The 15,753-nt window shown below is 48.7% G+C and overlaps 8 protein-coding genes across 8 annotated transcripts; 1 reads left to right on the top strand and 7 right to left on the bottom strand.

Annotated features, from left to right (window-relative positions):
* Positions 1-796: 796 nt before the first annotated feature.
* On the bottom strand, positions 797-1,860 carry POJ06DRAFT_17945 (uncharacterized protein). The gene is made up of 5 exons (XM_056184738.1): positions 1,702-1,860; positions 1,380-1,652; positions 1,257-1,325; positions 1,103-1,210; positions 797-1,056 (listed from the first exon to the last, which is right to left on the bottom strand). Exons 1-5 carry the CDS (start codon positions 1,765-1,767, stop codon positions 958-960), a joined length of 615 nt encoding a protein of 204 aa, XP_056047774.1. The 5' UTR covers positions 1,768-1,860; the 3' UTR covers positions 797-957.
* Positions 1,861-2,292: 432 nt separating this feature from the next.
* On the bottom strand, positions 2,293-3,664 carry POJ06DRAFT_244231 (Phosphoadenosine phosphosulfate reductase family-domain-containing protein). The gene has a single exon (XM_056186473.1). The coding sequence runs from the start codon at positions 3,454-3,456 to the stop codon at positions 2,614-2,616; it is 843 nt and encodes a 280-aa protein (XP_056047773.1). The 5' UTR covers positions 3,457-3,664; the 3' UTR covers positions 2,293-2,613.
* Positions 3,665-3,975: 311 nt separating this feature from the next.
* Positions 3,976-5,060, bottom strand: POJ06DRAFT_244230 (Adenylylsulfate kinase-domain-containing protein). The gene is made up of 3 exons (XM_056186472.1): positions 4,777-5,060; positions 4,656-4,720; positions 3,976-4,602 (listed from the first exon to the last, which is right to left on the bottom strand). The coding sequence occupies exons 1-3, from the start codon at positions 4,887-4,889 to the stop codon at positions 4,175-4,177; spliced, it is 606 nt and encodes a 201-aa protein (XP_056047772.1). The 5' UTR covers positions 4,890-5,060; the 3' UTR covers positions 3,976-4,174.
* A 74-nt stretch (positions 5,061-5,134) lies between these two features.
* POJ06DRAFT_244228 (uncharacterized protein) lies at positions 5,135-7,316 on the bottom strand. Its single transcript, XM_056186471.1, has 3 exons — positions 6,947-7,316; positions 6,730-6,887; positions 5,135-6,679 (listed from the first exon to the last, which is right to left on the bottom strand). Exons 1-3 carry the CDS (start codon positions 7,141-7,143, stop codon positions 5,316-5,318), a joined length of 1,719 nt encoding a protein of 572 aa, XP_056047771.1. The 5' UTR covers positions 7,144-7,316; the 3' UTR covers positions 5,135-5,315.
* A 1,073-nt stretch (positions 7,317-8,389) lies between these two features.
* On the bottom strand, positions 8,390-8,793 carry POJ06DRAFT_17903 (uncharacterized protein). Its single transcript, XM_056184737.1, has one exon. The coding sequence runs from the start codon at positions 8,686-8,688 to the stop codon at positions 8,425-8,427; it is 264 nt and encodes an 87-aa protein (XP_056047770.1). The 5' UTR covers positions 8,689-8,793; the 3' UTR covers positions 8,390-8,424.
* Positions 8,794-9,244, bottom strand: POJ06DRAFT_17902 (uncharacterized protein). Its single transcript, XM_056184736.1, has one exon. It carries the CDS (start codon positions 9,125-9,127, stop codon positions 8,900-8,902), a length of 228 nt encoding a protein of 75 aa, XP_056047769.1. The 5' UTR covers positions 9,128-9,244; the 3' UTR covers positions 8,794-8,899.
* Positions 9,245-10,383: 1,139 nt separating this feature from the next.
* On the top strand, positions 10,384-12,405 carry POJ06DRAFT_244225 (major facilitator superfamily domain-containing protein). The gene is made up of 2 exons (XM_056186470.1): positions 10,384-10,959; positions 11,011-12,405. The coding sequence occupies exons 1-2, from the start codon at positions 10,683-10,685 to the stop codon at positions 12,324-12,326; spliced, it is 1,593 nt and encodes a 530-aa protein (XP_056047768.1). The 5' UTR covers positions 10,384-10,682; the 3' UTR covers positions 12,327-12,405.
* Positions 12,406-13,101: 696 nt separating this feature from the next.
* Positions 13,102-14,434, bottom strand: POJ06DRAFT_244219 (uncharacterized protein). Its single transcript, XM_056186469.1, has 3 exons — positions 13,989-14,434; positions 13,338-13,929; positions 13,102-13,305 (listed from the first exon to the last, which is right to left on the bottom strand). Exons 1-3 carry the CDS (start codon positions 14,183-14,185, stop codon positions 13,267-13,269), a joined length of 828 nt encoding a protein of 275 aa, XP_056047767.1. The 5' UTR covers positions 14,186-14,434; the 3' UTR covers positions 13,102-13,266.
* Positions 14,435-15,753: the final 1,319 nt, after the last annotated feature.

Raw genomic sequence — 15,753 nt, 5'->3', positions numbered from 1 at the left:
GAACGAGGAGGTAAGAGAACGTGAGTGCCATTGTGTCTCCCCATCGTCATAAATTGAGCCGCACTCCCGTCAGCGCTAATCTATTACACAAGACACTTAAAAATGTGTAATCGGTACAACGTCATCGATGACGTTTGAGAGGTTCACATCGAAACTCAATTGTTATATCGGCCAATTAGTGAATATGATGAACTATGAATTAGATCCCATATCCAATCACGCGCATGTGTCAACGGCAATTAGACTCGTAGATTACGTCGGTCACAGCAGACCATACGCATATAAAGCCAAATGACTAATCTCGTATGATAAACTATGGAAAATATCATGTATCTATTAATATTCCTCGGCAACAGCCAAGATATTCACTACGCCAGAACCATTCAACGAAACACAGTGTACTCAGAAAACTGAACACAACGACCAAGAATTTGCACGTAATCCTCCAAAGAATAGTAAGATTGCTTAACCACATGCTAGTGCACTTTCCCGGCCTATGCCAGGCGTATCGCCAACCGCACGCACGTGCTGCCAGACAACCTATGCGGAGCCAACAGCAACAAAACATGCCACGTAGTTCCTTTCGTTCGAATGTGCACGATATAAAATGCCTAGACGAAGCGGCAATAAGATAGACTCAAATAGACGAGCAACCAAGCCCAAACAAACTGATGCCGTTCATAATATATCTCTTACAATGTCTCGTCAGGAAAGATGGTGTCTCGGATTCAGAAACAAATGCTGAAATTCTGTCAGTGATTAATATGATTATTGCAGACAGTCAAATTGCCGCATTTCGTGGAAGTGGGATGACTAAATGCTCGCTCTACTGCCGCACACGCGGATCGAGAATGGACAAAGGAAACTTATGTAAACATTTATACCGAACTGTTGGCCGGCGATCATGCAGAAACTGGAATGCGGACTGCCATTGGCCTGTCGCGAGTGGCCCGAAGGTTAGTTAGTATCTGTGGAGCGTGGCGTGGCTTTGTCTAGCCGGTCGTGGAAGATAGCCAGAAAGAAAGTATCCCACAATGAACTTTGTGAGAGTTTATTCTGAAGAATGTTAGCATTGCTAAATGAATAGAGACTATTGGCATACTCGGTCTCGAAGTGTCGCCGTATCTGATGTCAAGACTTGTTCGGTTCGTGAGTCGAGACCTGGGCTGGGTGTTTCGTCTGGTTCGTCGTCAGGGACGTTCTTGAAAAGCTATGTAACGTTAGCTATAGTTACCAACGTGCCCAAAAGGACGTACAATGTCAGATAAGATAACGCGTCGCTCGCTTCTTAATATGACTTCCTCCAGTGGGACGTCCTCGTACAACTGCTACAGGTCAGAAATATTTCACCTAACCTGACACCAACTGATAAGTCGAACCCCGTTGGGAAAAACCTGTCTCGGTCTCGGCGCTGGATTCGGGTCCGCAACTAACTCGTCTCGGAAAATAAGCTCGCCGCTTGGAATATCCTCCACATACCGGCCGACAGACGGCACCCGTCGCGATCGGCCGGACAGTGAGCACACCGTGCATCTGAAGTCGTCGCCATAAAGCACGGGAATACACGGAGCTCGGGACAAGCTATTCCTGTTAGGCAGACGCAACCTGCGGCGTATGTCATCCACTCCCTCTGAGAAGTGCGCCTTGAGCGCCTGGTGGAGTGTTAGTCTTGGTGCTTGGATACCAATGAAGGCGGGATACCTTTGCACGCGCTGCAAGGCTACTCCTTGCGGTCGTGAGTTTGTTGAATTGTTTCAAGAACGGCATGTCGATTTGGTAGGCCAGGTAACCGCTAAGGTGTGAGGATTCGTTTCGGAGAGCGAAAAGGTAAGTGGAAAAGAGGTTGTAGCAGGGTGAGAGTGCGGGATAGACTTATCACCAGTCGGTTTCGAAATCGCCATCCGAGCATTTTGAATGGATGGTCATGTTGCACTCTATCTTGACAGGATTACATCAAACTGCCGTATAACTGATGCAAGCACGTACGGCAATGCTTTGTAGACATTTGTCGACTCGGGTTGTCAAATTTATCAGGCTCATCTGTTCTGGCAACTCCCGGCCGTGTCCTCCACCTAGCCGCATCCCTCCAAGCCAGGCCAATATTGAGTTTTGATTTATACACTGACCGCAAATCACATCAAGTTGCATATAGTACGTTACCTTCTGTTCTAAGTAGTTAGCTGGTGACAGAAAAATGTTGCCAATGGTGCGGCTTGTCCAGTTTGACTGCGAGGGAGCATGTGTGGATCCCAACTGTCGTCTACACGTCGTTTATGACCGAAAGAGATGAAAAACTGGTTCTAAATTCTGCTAATGCTCTATTGGTAATACCAATTTATCAACCGGCCTTCCGAGCCAATGCTGCGTCTTCACATTTTTACGTTCATGCAATACCAATCTTATCAGTTATCATATCCAGGCAGTACCGTAATCTATAACATTCCTCCATATGACCTACACTGGCAATGCAACGATATTGGAACAAATACAACTTAACCTGCTCCTAAAGTAAATGAATGAATAACATGCCCAAACCCCGGATTAGTCACTAATACCAAAATGTACAAAGAAATTAAACATAAATGCCAAACGAAAACACCAACGCCAAATGTCTTAAGCCGTCAGCTCCTGCTGACCAGACTTCTTCGCGGCCAAGAACTTTGCGAATTTCGAGGTCTCGTGAATCCCGCACTCGGTCTTCGACTTTCCCTTCCATCTGCCTGCCCGCTCATCCTCGCCCTCACCGACGGGAGCGGTCGAGTGCCAGTCGCCGACGGATCGGTAGCCCCGGTCCAGGAGCGCATTGTAAGGGACGTCGTTGGACTTGATATAGTCGTGCACTTCCTTGAACGACCAGTTCGCAAGAGGGTTAATCTTGATCAAGCCAGAGTACTCCTCTATTTCAACAATATCAAGATCACCGCGTTTACCGCCCTGGGACTTTCTGCGGCCGGTGAGAGTGGCGCGGACGCCGAGTTCCTCGTATGCTCGCTGGATTGGCTCAACTTTGACAAGGAAGTCGTAACTGGCCTCGTCGGTCTCCCATAACCGCTCGCCGTATAATCTGTTAAAATCCTCGACAGAGTCGCTATTCTCGGGTTTGTAGACGTGCAGGACGGCGGACGGATAGCGCTCCTTCAGGCGGTCCACGAGCTCAAGAGTCTCTTTGAAGTGGTGGAGCGTGTCGACGAAAATCAGCTCAATCGGGTGCGCAACGGCGTACTGAGGCTGGAGCTTGGAGATCATGTCAATCGTCACCAGTCCGGTCAGACCAAACGCGGTGGACTGGAACAGGCGCGGGAAGGTGAGGATAGCCCATTGCAGGATCTGCTGAGGCTCGAGATTCTGGAGCTGTGAGTTGATGAACTTGAGGTGCGAAGGGGTCAGTGTGATTTTGGTGTCCTGCTGCACGTTCTGTGCAACAGGCGCTGGCTGTTCGACTGCGACCGGTGCCATTGCTTGAAGGGTATGTGAAGTGTGTAAGTGCTTGAGCTGATAAGATATAAGCCTGGTGATTGTGGTGATTGAAACGGAGGAGAGCGACCGTGACAATGAGGTCAGAAGGAAGTCGGAGGGAGCTAAAGCAACATTACAAAGCAGCAGTTCATTCCGACCGACTGCCGCCTTCGGTCACCGAATATCGCTCACTTCATCCTCATCAAATTTTATGGCGATAACGGCCAAAACCTCCTCCGAGGAGCGTTACGGAAGATTGCCTCGAGGCGTGTTCCGCCCCAAAATCACGCCATCGGCGCTAGGCCGTGAACAGCAACCAGCATGCCTTTTAGAGTAATGCATTTAACCGTATCCACACTAGTCCAATGAAGACAGACGCTCGGATAATTGCGCCATCGCGTGGGGCTCACGCTAAGCCATGTTAGGCTTAAAAATCTTGATCTCCTGAACTCTGTTTCGCCTTTTCTGCCCTCGGGCCCAGGTTGACTGACTGGAAATGCGTTTTCCTACCTATGTCATCATAATAAGGGTTTAGTGTCGCGCTGGCTATACCTGCCGGTCAAGAATATTAGACATCATATGTCATATATTTACAGACGAATCACGAGCACAGTAACTATTGAACGAGCATATTCAATATTCCAATTTAAGCTCTCTATTATCTATCATACAGCACCGCGTCTATACATGATCCGCCCCATATAATATGCTCTATCCATCACAATGCCTTGATGTGCCCCTTCTCAACCAAATAATCTACTATGATCTGCACTGCCTCTTCAACGGAAACCTTGTCAGAACGTAAATGAATCTCTGGTTTCAATGGCTCCTCATACGGCGCCGAGATGCCCGTAAATTCTGGAATCAATCCCGCCCGAGCTTTCTTATACAAGCCCTTTGGATCGCGCTGCTCGGCGACCTCGACGGGAACATCTACGTAGACTTCAATGAACGGGATATTATCCTGGTCGTGCAAGGCACGGGCTTGATCGCGGTCAGAGCGGTAGGGCGAGATGAAGGAGGTGATTGAGACTGTGGTGCTGTCGGCAAACAGTTTGCTGACTTCGGCGATACGGCGGATATTCTCGTTCCTGTCTTTTTCCGAGAACCCGAGATCCTTGTTCAGCCCGAATCGAATGTTGTCGCCTGTCAAGAGTGTTAGAAGAAGTAATGTTATATCCCGCAATAATGAGACGAACCGTCAAGTCTGTACGCGGCAAGACCGTTGTGGAGAAGATGCTGTTCGAGAGCGGTTGCAATTGTACTGTTACTGTAAATACCTTACTACGCAGATACAATGAACCAGAATATATAACGCACCTCTTGCCCGAAGCTGACAGGCCAGTCAGCCAGATAGTGAGTCCGCCCTGTCCCCTGAATTTTGACCGCTCGTCATGAGTAAGACCCGGGTGCCAAGTGATATTCGTAGCCATTCTGTATTTGCTGTGTTAGAAAAGGAAAGGGCCCGTAAAGAAAATAGGAGACGGGAGAAGACGATAAGCGAGTCGTGGACGAGAGCGGTGTTAATTTTTTCAGTCAGGCAAGGGTGCGAGCATATCATTGTCCTGCCCGAGACCGAAACTTAACCCGAGCCGCACCGGAACATCATATTGCAGCGACAATCATTTGTCATTGCTAATAAAAATATACGGATTTTGCAAAATAAAAAAAACCTGATTGAGATTATGGTGAATTGTGAAAAAGTATCCTATTAATACCAACACGGCAAACTTCATATGGTTACATAAATCAACATATTATAACAAGACGTCTAGTAATCAAACCGAAACTTTTGTGATGATATGGCTCTTATTACCCATTAAAAACCACCGTTATATATGCTCTCTATAAATCCGCATCTAGTTTCCAAAGAACCCCTGGCTCTCCAGCAACAGCACGATCTGGTGAACAATAGTCCGGACCGAAGTCTTCGATACATCGACAACCAGGTCAGCGTCGGTAGGAACCTCATATGGGTCATCAACACCAGTGAATCCCTTGATCTCGCCATTACGCGCCGCCGCATACACGCCCTTTCTGTCGTTCTTCTCCGCGTGCTCAAGCGACGTCGCGACGTGGACGAGGAAGAATGAGCCCGACTGGGAAATAGTCTCGCGTGCGTGCTTGCGCGAATCGTCAAATGGCGCAATCGGCGCAGCGATAACTCCCGCACCGGAACGCGTGAGTTCAGCTGCGACGAACGCGATGCGCTGGATGTTCTTGTGTCGATCCGAGCGTGAGAAGCCGAGCTCGGACGAAAGTTCGGAGCGCACGGTTTCGCCAAGAAGAAGCGACACCGAGCGGCCGCCTTGCTGGTTGAGCGTGACTTGAAGCGCGCGGGCGATGGCATCCTTGCCCGAGTTGTAGTAGCCGGTCAGGAAGATCGTGAAGCCCTGTGACACTCGCGGTGGGTGAGACTCTCGGAGGACCTTAACAACTTCAGGATACGAGAACCATTCAGGAATCGGAAGACCAAGACGCAGTCTTTTCCGAAGTTCGGTACCAGAGATGTCAAGCGTCTTGGTGCCAGCGGCGACCTCGTCCTTGGGAGCATACTCGTCGGCATCAGGAAGGTACGTCATCATCTGGAACGGGACTACCTCGATCCCGAGCTCGTCCTTGTACTTCTCAACCAAAAACTGAGCATCATACGGACCGTAGAAATCAACACCCTTGGAGTTCTTGCCGGGTCCAGCGTGGTCGCGACCGACGATGAAATGTGTGGCACCAAAATTCTTGCGGATGATCGCGTGCCAGACGGCTTCTCTGTCACCGCCCATTCTCATAGCAAGTGGAAGGAGGGAGAGAAGCGCCATTCCGTTGGGGTATCGTGGGAGAATAGCTTGGTAGACACGGACACGGGTGAAGTGGTCAATATCACCGGGCTTGGTGAGACCAACGACGGGGTGGATCAAGACATTTGCCTGCCGCGATCGCGCGGCACGGACAGTCAATTCTCTGTGCGCGCGATGCATCGGGTTTCGAGTCTGGAAAGCAACCACTCGGTTCCAGCCGAGCTTGTTGAACTCAGCGCGGAGCTCAGCAGGGGTGTATCGGAGACCGGCGTAGTCGTAGTGGTTTGGTCGGTTGAGAGCCTGGACTTTGCCGCCGACGTAAAACTCCTTCACGGTGTTGAAAAGGTACTTGACCGCAGGATGCTCAGGGTCACCGCGGAAAACCTTGAGAGCTTCCTCATCCTTATTTGGCTTGTAAACGTCCTCGACTGTTTTTGTCAGCGTGTAATGGACCCAGTGAAAAACAGCTCGAGCATACCGGTTATAATAGCCAGCGGACTCTCGTCACGGAAATCTCTGAGGACAATTCTCTTGCCCGGCGCAATACCAACAGCCTTAATCTCCTCCTGGCTGACATCCAGGTTGATTGGCATCGAGAACAAGGTCCCGTCCGCAAGTCGCAGGTCATTGACAACTCTGGTACGTTGTTAGATCAATTCAAACAGCATTCCATAACCCAGCGCAAGCATACGCACCCATGGTAGTCCTTCTCGTTCAAGAAACCCTCCAGGGGCGAGAAACCACCCGACAGGATAAGTTCCAAGTCGCAGAGCTGGCGCTCAGTTAGTGAGAGGTCGGCAAGACTCTCGGCCTCTGCAAGCAGCTGGGTCCGTTTGGGAAGGTCCCGCGCAAAGAGGTCCTTAAGGACACCACCGTGAGGAGTGTTAGCCATTGTTATGAGGAATTGGTGAAGAGTGCCGGATAGAAGAGCAGTAGGGCGACAGAAAAGAGTACGGGCCGGGGGATAAGGAAAAAAGTTGCGAGCGATGGCAGTTCCATGGGTCCGAGACGCCCAAGTCGAACCGCTCCGCCGCGCCGCCTGAAGCTATGGTTCCTCCTCGCAACGAACAGCCGCTGTGAGCTCATATCCTACGAATGCTTGTGCCATCACTTTTGAATCTATATGGCGCTGTTTAATGCCAGGTCCTACAACTCTTACCAGATCAGCAGCGGGCCTAATCCAAAATATCGACCGGCCGACTGCCACTAGCGCTACAACCATGGCGGACATCACAAAAGTACGCCTCAAAGTAGTATGTTCCGTCAATATCAATTTAAAGCAAACTGTCCCTATAATGAGTCTATTTTACTCTCCAATTGATTTGCTCGAGTCAAAAACTCGTGAAAATTTCACAAGGGCAGATAATTCCTAAACAGGCCTAGCGCCATACCCCTGCATGGCACCCACTCTTTTAAAGTTCAGAGAGGGTTCCCGTCCTCGTTCACAGTAGAAAAATTCCGCGTGGTTCCAGCATATTGTGTCCAATGCTCTCGTGGCAAAATACGAATTGAATGCGCTCTTCAGACGACGATACGGCGCGAGGTGAAGCGCATTTGCTGATTCATCAGCCAGAGGTGAAAAGCCATTAGCTGGCATTACAAATGCTGCAGTATGTTCATCCGTAGCTGCCGATGACGCCATTTTAGTGGCGCGAACCGACATTGGCTTCAAAAATCGAATTTCGGAATTGGCATCCTGCTAGAGGAAAATCGGGTTTAGCCAGGGGTGCGGCTGAGACGAAAACATTCAACACAGTTTTGGTGATATGCAGTTACACTTGTTCGACGCTACAATGTCAATATGCGACTACGATACGCAACGTCAGGATCGTTCGTGCGCTCAAGTCAACTGTGTATCCTAATAGGGAATTCATAAGACAATTAGAATTGCAATTGGTCTAGTCTTTTGTATGTATAAGTCATTTCAAGATCGAACTTTCGCGAATGGCCGTCAGTAAAGTTCCAAATCAACAGCAGAGACCAACTCCTATTTCCGACCAATTTTGTTACACCTTGGAGCTCGCGACATTGGTGGCCCGGGACGAAGGGCGGCGCACCCCTTTTCAGGAGGAATTTGAGGTGGCCCTAGAATCACATATATAAAGAAGTACAGCACAACAAAGGTCCACATGCACAAACAAAAACGCGACCGTCCCCGCGAAATTGAAGCCCTTTAGATACCGGGGAACATCGACAGTCTGCCAAATATAAGCGGCGTCCACACTGTCGACTGCTGGGCTAGGGCGTTGATAATGATAAGAATTACGGACCGGTGCTTGTCATCTTGACGGAGGACATCTTTTGCCCAGCCATAGAGGACCGAGGATATTGATATCAAAAAAAATATTGCACCATGAACGCAAACCGCACCAAAGCGGATAATGGAGATGTACAATACTCCAAGAGCAGGTGGAATGGCGGACAAGTTATTCTGCATAATAGCTGAGTATAGGTCAAAGGACTTGCGTTATAAGCAAAAACGTCATAGTTCTGACCACTGCTATTCCAGAAAAGCACGTTCCCAAACAGCGAGTGCAGGTTGACGCCACGACGTCAGTGCACGCTTGATGGCCATCCAATGAAAGCCCGTCGGCCGCCGGCTCCATTGCTCTTAGCACAGTGCTTTGCAATCTCGGCATCTTTCCGAGTCAGGAAGTACGAATGAAGCTTGTCTGAGTCCCTGGCCAGATAAAGGATCCAAGAATTCCAATTGGGATAGTGACGACAGCATCCACAATGAACCTCCTCGGCCGTCCTGATAGGCAGTTCACAGTCTCAAGGTGTTTGAAAACTACCGTCCGAAGCAGATCATCAGTGGTAGACCTGAGCATAAGGCCATGTAGAAGATTAGTGATGACAGCATCCACAATGAACATTCACTGCCATCCTGAGCGGCCGTTCACACCGTCCAGGTATTCGAGAAGAGCCGCCTGAAGCAGTCCAGCAGTAGCGACAATAGTGCCCTAGTAGAAGGTCGCTGAATCTCGTGAGTCTTGAACCAAGCGCCAAGGGCGTAGTGCTGCCGCATCGGCGAATTCATACTCCTGACCTCCGCTATCTCGGCAAGCCGCGGAATGTATGTATGACTGGAATTGACTCCGGAGTTGCCCGATGACATTAATCACTATTGGCTGTGTATTCGATGATCCATGTCAAGTTGTTCAAGCTGAAACGTGTACAGTTGCAAAGCGTTTCCTCGCAATCAGGGCCAAACATTGCCAAAAGCAGGAGAGCACCGACAGCAAACCAAGTACTAGTAATCGGATCACTTACCTATGCACAATCGGTGGTCTTGGTGGAGACTTGGACGCAACAAAACGTCCAATTTCTTGGCAATTTTGCAGAGACAAGCCAGATAGACTCTGATAAGGTGCAGTAGTGCGGATGGCGAATCGTACTTGCTGATTTCGCAAACCAGCCAATATGTCTAGCAGAACCATAAAAATGGAAAGAACGAGTCGGCAGCCGGCCCGGCCGGCCCTGCTCGAGCTTGATGCGCTTTTGCTTACCACCTATACTTATAAGGGTCAGGGTCAGGGTATAAAACCTCGTACTTCGTACCCGTACATCGGCACGATTACTTGCCTCCACATAGATACTGTTCATGGAACCTCCCTATTTATTCCATCTGTATCATACCGAATTCACTAATTCTCGAAAGCCAAATCACCATAATTAAGCGATTACTTCTCCACCAACTCAGAGTGGATCAGACAAAGCGCGCGCGGAACATGTCCAAGTCGATGCAGTTATTTTATTCCACAATCGCGCGATTCTGCACCGTAAATTTCAGTATCTGGCAGCCCGGGACACGGCAAGCCTAGGACGCGATCGCATTTGACGAACCGGTCTCAGGTAGCTTGATCTGGTCCATGGTAATTACGCAGTTGTAGTGCTTGCGGCGACATACTATTGCATCGTTCAAGAGTCTTGACTCAAAATATGGGCAAAGAATTCAGTCCCATACGTTAACTTGCAATTCGTTATCTTAATCTAATTAGCAAGCCGAACTCGACTTGGCGGCGACTGACATTTACGATCCTCACCCTAACCCGATGAAGCCAGTAACGCCGGCAGCACGAACAAAGCTCGGACAAGCACGTTATATGCATGCAGTTCGAATTAAGGTACGGGTCAATTTCGCCGTCGATCGAGTGTGTGATCTGACAGCAATTATTTTCAGCCATCCTAACTTCCACTTCCTGCACAGACGCCATGCCATCGAGACTACCCTCCTGTACACGGAACGGCATAGGGAACAGGATTTTCTGTTATTTTCTTGACCATGGCGCCATCGAGACGATGACCTGGAGGGCCTTGCCGATTTGGACCGGCCAAGTGTAGCTCCTGCAGATATAAATCGCAAGCGGCACTCGCACGCTCTTCTGCACTCTTGTGATTCGAACTATCCGCCAGATCCTATAGTTCAGGATGTCTTCTAAAGAGGTTTCGGAGAAAGTAACCGCAGACGAGCGAAACCTGCCCAGTGTCAAGCCTCTTGCCGAGAATCGCCGATGGTGGAAGTTCTTCGATGAATACGAATACCGCGATCTCTACGAGCGAAATGGTCGTCAGCATAAATGGTATCACTGGTTCGATGAGAATGATACTGCCGAAGATCGGAGGTACATTTTGAAGCTGGATGTATTTATTACATCCTATTGTTTGATCAGCTATTGGGTAAAGAACTTGGATCAAACCAACGTCAGTACGTGCGGACCATAGTGCCGAGGCCCTTCACTTACGCTAACATTACCAGATAACGCCTACGTTTCCGGTATGAAGGAGGAACTCAATCTTCAGGGCAACGCGCTTGTCGACATGCAGGTCATGTACAGTGTCGGCGCGGTCGTTTTTCAACTTCCATTTCTTTACCTCTTCCCCAAGTGCCGAATGAACTGGCTAATTCCTGGAATGGATATCATATGGGGGTTCTTTACTTTGGCTCAGTACCGTGCGACGAGCAAGGCGCAGATGATGGCGTACCGATTCCTTATTGGATGCGCTGAAGCTCCCTTTTTTCCTGGCGTTCACTACGTTCTTGGCGCGTGGTTCAAATCTCATGAGATCCAGCGACGTGGCGGTATCTTCTATATGGGTCTCATGTTGGGCTCAACCACCGCCGGTCTTCTCCAATCCTCAATTCACAAGCACCTCGATGGCGTCAATGGTCTTTCTGGATGGCGATGGATGTTTATTGTCGACGCAGTCATTACTATTCCCGTCGGCATTATTGGCTTTGTCATGTGGCCAGGCACTCCGGACAAGCTTCACTCGTTCTTCTTCACTGAGAAAGATGCTGAGATTGCTCGCCGGCGCGCCAAGCGCAATGGCACTGGGGCGCCAAAAGGGTTTCGTAAGGACGTTCTTAAGCGAGTGTTCACCTCGTGGCATCTACCAGTTCTTTCGTTTTGGAATGTGCTGTTTTGGAATAGCAGTGCCCAGTCTCAAGGGGTTTTCTTGCTTTGGCTAAAGTCGCTCGGTCGGTTTGACACTGTGAAGTTGAACAATCTTGGCTCCATTCCACCGGCGCTTGGTGTGTTCTATATCTTTATAATCTGTTTTGGCGCCGATGTTTTTAGGAGCCGATGGTTCTTTTTGTGTCTCGCTCAGGGAATCAATTGGATCAATCTCGTTATTCTAGCCATCTGGAACGTGCCGGAGTCTGCTAAATGGTTCGCGTTTATGGTGCAATACTTTTCAATCTCAATGTCGTCAGTCCTCTATGGCTGGACGAACGACATTCTCCGCCATGACGACGAATACCGATCCGTGGTCTTGATTCTTATGACCGCAATTGCGCAGCAGTCCACGGCGTGGCTGCCACTCATATTCTGGCAGACTGTCGATCAGCCGCGATATCTCAAGGGCTACAGTTTTGCCGGGACGGTCGCATTTACGCTTATTTGCTGGACGTTCTTTGTGTTGTACTATTTTAAGAGGGACGAGAAGGAGTACTATTTTAAACGACTGCATGAGAGCGAGCAGCTTGAGTCCGAGACGGAGTCAGCTAGCCAGTACAGTTCTCGAAAGGGCGATAACGCTGTTGAGAGTGATAGCGAGGTCAGGAGGTAGCGTAGAGTGACTTTTGGATGGTTATAGAAATTTGACAAGCTGAGATGTAAAATACTATTTTTTGAACATGCCTTTGTGAGCATTCAGTCCAAAGTGGAACACGTCAAGAACCCGTTGGACTTCAGGATAACCTATCGTCACGGTATGCGATGACGAGCAGAACTGCTTGCGCAGAGTCGGTCACTAAAACGCCGCACATAGAGGCTCGCTTGCCAAATCGTTTCACGCTCAAATCATTGAGGAAAAAACCCTTCAATATTACAACCAGTTTATTAATGGAATTACTTCTATACAAACCATGGATAACAAACGCGCAAAGACCCTGAGCAGGTCCTGATATGCAACTGTCGCTAGAGAATATGGTTGCTGCGTTAACGCATTTTGCTGATGTGCACAGATCGCACAGGCCGAAGATTTCAAGGAGTTCATGGACTGCATGTAAATTGAATGGAATGCTAATGGTACGGTAATCCGACGGAAGGTGGCCACATCTGTAACGCTGCATCCAATTAAGGTGCTCACTAAGCATAATGGTTGTAACTAATTTATTGACCAGCACACTCGTCAAGACTGAGATTGTAAGGTAGGGACAGTTTCCATCACCAAGAATATGCTAGCGATACCGGCACCTTGATTCTACTTATATAATAGAAAAGAGAGCAAAGCCACAAAGCAGCGAGGAGAAAATGCAACAGAGCAACGAGGAGGACAACACTAAAACTACAGAATTATTCATCGTGGCCTTTTAATGAAGTCGGCAAACCTATTTGCGGCCAGAGTGACCAGTCCGCTCCGAAGCAGAGTCAAGTAGATACGGCTATTAAAACGGATGTCGAAATCCTCGATTCCGAGGGCTTGCCACGCATCATCCTCGAAAAAATCACTGACATGAAGGCCAAGTGTTGTGATAAGATTGAGATCGTGATGTGGCCTCCTCTCTTCAATCAGCGGCTAAAATAACATTTCTGTGAGCACTAGCCTCACAAAATCGTGCATGATGCTATTACTCACGAACGTCTCATGGCCGTCGGCTCGCCAAACTTCAATGAATGCCTCTGTCACCCCTCCGGCCCACACGTGATCGCGGTAACTAATCTGAGGGAAGTATGAGCCGTCCAAGGGGACGGTTGCATCCGCATGAAAACCCATAGCTGCTTCTTCTGTTTCGACGTCTGCGATGTTCTCAAAAGGATCAGTAGGATTTCGAAATCGTGGAGACTGCTCGGCAAGGCATATCAATACACAGGCTTTAGCATGACAACCTTGGATCCAAACGTCCTTGTTATCAAGAAGGCTTTTATGGTTCTCACTACATCCGACCTCAAATGCGACAGTCACACGCTGGGCACCACGACCACTATATTTGAATAGTCCGTCTGCCTGTTTGACGCTACGTTCATAGCCGCCATCAGATCCCCGTACATCGGTAGATCCAGTGTCCACAATTCTGCCTATGCTTTCAGGGCTGTGATCAGAGAGGTGTTCCATAATACCGTTCATGATTTGCCGTCTAAGCTCAGAAGCCGCAACTTCATGCAGGTCTTTTGGTACAGTCACCACGGTCACGGTCTCAGTGACACTGTTGTATGACAAGCGCGGGTAGCTACAATGTCGAAATCATCAGCTACTATCTGGAAACAAAGGCATCTTGTGGGATAATACCTCTTATCCTCTGAACAGGTGTCGGACTTTATCTTAGACAAGCTTTCCTCTAATTTCAAATACTGGGAATATGGCATCTGAATATCCAACCACTGCTCCGGCGCATTGCTCTTCAAAAGGTTGAGCGCCTTGTCAAACTCCGAGATCCAGTTCTCGTCTGGCCCTGGCGACTTGTCCTTTGAGAGCGCAACTGACATCGCGCTCGACATATCCGTTGTCGATGAAGTAGATTCCGGCGAACACGAAAGCTTAAAATACTTTCCCTGGTGCTCATCTGATCGATCACTCACAGGCGAAGGACTTTTGTTCACAGTTGTCGATCTGGGTGTGGTGCTATTCCACGCGGTTGTGATCTTGCACGCGAAGTATAACCGTAGGAGATCGCGGACGTTCCTGACATTACTGCGTCCATTTCCGAATCAGTTAACAATGTGAGAGCGAAACGTCCAGCCTTCTTAAGTAAAAAGGGGAAGTAGCAAAATGTTTGTCTCGCAGCCGACTAAACCGGTTGTGCTGTTGATTAATTAAGGAGAATCATGGGGCTTAAACCAACCATTCCTCTTTGGGACTAGCGCAGTGTACACATTTCGTACCCACTTCCGACACTAACGTATCACCATCACCGCCACGGCGGAGATACCTAAAGCTGCATTAAATCCGAGTAGCGTGTAAATAGCTTCTAAGTAAACAACGCGTTCAATGTGAAGACGCGTTTGGCCATATCTTGAACATCAATTATCATCGTATCATTCTGCTGCCCACACCGACACTAGACATGGATCCAGCAGTAGATTTCTTGCCTACGCCCGCAGTCAATAACCACACCATTTTGTGTGTTGGCATGGTATTGGAATCGGTAGACCATGGTAGACAATTTGTCAACGCGTATGCGATCCATCACAATTTCGCAGTGAAAAATGGTGTCGTCAAAGACAAAGAAAAGGCACTGTTGCTTTTGTGCAAATGTGCCAGGAAGCCCTTCAACACCAGAAATCTTCCATTGACAAAGGGAATGACTACGGCCTCATTCGTCACAAAGATGCACGAAGCATGCTTTTTGACTGTCCCTGGATGGTGCGCATCAAGAAGCATCTCAATGACACATGGCTTATTACACAGCTAGTGGACCAGCATGATGGACACGAGCTTGAAGATATTAATCCAAGAGCTTATCCGGAGAACCGACCCTTGACCGCCGCGCCCAGAGAAACCATGCTCGACCTTGTCCAGCACTCTACTGCATCATTTAACGCAATTGCGTCAGTGCTAAACACTACACACGGATTGTCCTTGCTGGGCAGAGATGTCTACAATCGATCATATGATCGCACGAAAGGAAGGTACCGACTGTTAGTTTTAGACGGTCATCGCAGCCATAGTACGCCAGAGTTCGATCGATATTGTATGGAACACTTTATTGTTCCTTTATATATGTCCCCTCACTCCTCGCATCTTCTACAGAGGCCTTACGTTGGGTGTTTGGCGCCACTGAAGCGATCTTACTGTCGTCAAGTAGAGGATATGACAAGGGCTGGCACCAATCACGTTGATAAGGTTGATTTGCAGCTTTATCAAACCGCGCGAGAAGAGGCACTATCTCCTTCAAACGTTAAAAGCGGACTTATAGCGACTGGATTAGTTCCTTATGATCCAGCTAAGGTATTATGTAACTTGTCACTGATTCTTCACACACCCACTCCGGCGAGCAGTCAGACCACAATCCCAAGAGACATGGGCGCCTGAAACTCCAAAGACAATAATCCAA

This window comes from Lipomyces tetrasporus (assembly GCF_029532465.1).
Source record: "Lipomyces tetrasporus strain NRRL Y-64009 chromosome Unknown POJ06scaffold_1, whole genome shotgun sequence".
Lineage (NCBI taxonomy): Eukaryota > Fungi > Ascomycota > Lipomycetes > Lipomycetales > Lipomycetaceae > Lipomyces > Lipomyces tetrasporus.
Note: the sequence above shows the minus strand (reverse complement) of the source record. Positions and strands in the feature narration are given on the sequence as shown.

Excerpts from the sequence above, each read along its gene's own strand:
- POJ06DRAFT_17945 (XM_056184738.1), bottom strand. The coding sequence starts at position 1,767 with ATGCCGTTCTTGAAACAATTCAACAAACTCACGACCGCAAGGAGTAGC. Across the intron at positions 1,653-1,701 it reads GCCTTGCAGCGCGTGCAAAG|GCGCTCAAGGCGCACTTCTC; the intron begins GTATCCCGCCTT and ends ACACTCCACCAG. Across the intron at positions 1,211-1,256 it reads GCGTTATCTTATCTGACATT|CTTTTCAAGAACGTCCCTGA; the intron begins GTACGTCCTTTT and ends AACGTTACATAG.
- POJ06DRAFT_244231 (XM_056186473.1), bottom strand. The coding sequence starts at position 3,456 with ATGGCACCGGTCGCAGTCGAACAGCCAGCGCCTGTTGCACAGAACGTG.
- POJ06DRAFT_244230 (XM_056186472.1), bottom strand. The coding sequence starts at position 4,889 with ATGGCTACGAATATCACTTGGCACCCGGGTCTTACTCATGACGAGCGG. Across the intron at positions 4,721-4,776 it reads CTGTCAGCTTCGGGCAAGAG|TACAATTGCAACCGCTCTCG; the intron begins GTGCGTTATATA and ends TTACAGTAACAG. Across the intron at positions 4,603-4,655 it reads TGCCGCGTACAGACTTGACG|GCGACAACATTCGATTCGGG; the intron begins GTTCGTCTCATT and ends CACTCTTGACAG.
- POJ06DRAFT_244228 (XM_056186471.1), bottom strand. The coding sequence starts at position 7,143 with ATGGCTAACACTCCTCACGGTGGTGTCCTTAAGGACCTCTTTGCGCGG. Across the intron at positions 6,888-6,946 it reads AACGAGAAGGACTACCATGG|AGTTGTCAATGACCTGCGAC; the intron begins GTGCGTATGCTT and ends ACAACGTACCAG. Across the intron at positions 6,680-6,729 it reads TCCGCTGGCTATTATAACCG|TCGAGGACGTTTACAAGCCA; the intron begins GTATGCTCGAGC and ends TGACAAAAACAG.
- POJ06DRAFT_17903 (XM_056184737.1), bottom strand. The coding sequence starts at position 8,688 with ATGCAGAATAACTTGTCCGCCATTCCACCTGCTCTTGGAGTATTGTAC.
- POJ06DRAFT_17902 (XM_056184736.1), bottom strand. The coding sequence starts at position 9,127 with ATGTTCATTGTGGATGCTGTCATCACTAATCTTCTACATGGCCTTATG.
- POJ06DRAFT_244225 (XM_056186470.1), top strand. The coding sequence starts at position 10,683 with ATGTCTTCTAAAGAGGTTTCGGAGAAAGTAACCGCAGACGAGCGAAAC. Across the intron at positions 10,960-11,010 it reads CTTGGATCAAACCAACGTCA|ATAACGCCTACGTTTCCGGT; the intron begins GTACGTGCGGAC and ends TAACATTACCAG.
- POJ06DRAFT_244219 (XM_056186469.1), bottom strand. The coding sequence starts at position 14,185 with ATGTCAGTTGCGCTCTCAAAGGACAAGTCGCCAGGGCCAGACGAGAAC. Across the intron at positions 13,930-13,988 it reads ACCTGTTCAGAGGATAAGAG|CTACCCGCGCTTGTCATACA; the intron begins GTATTATCCCAC and ends TCGACATTGTAG. Across the intron at positions 13,306-13,337 it reads CCGACGGCCATGAGACGTTC|GCTAGTGCTCACAGAAATGT; the intron begins GTGAGTAATAGC and ends CGATTTTGTGAG.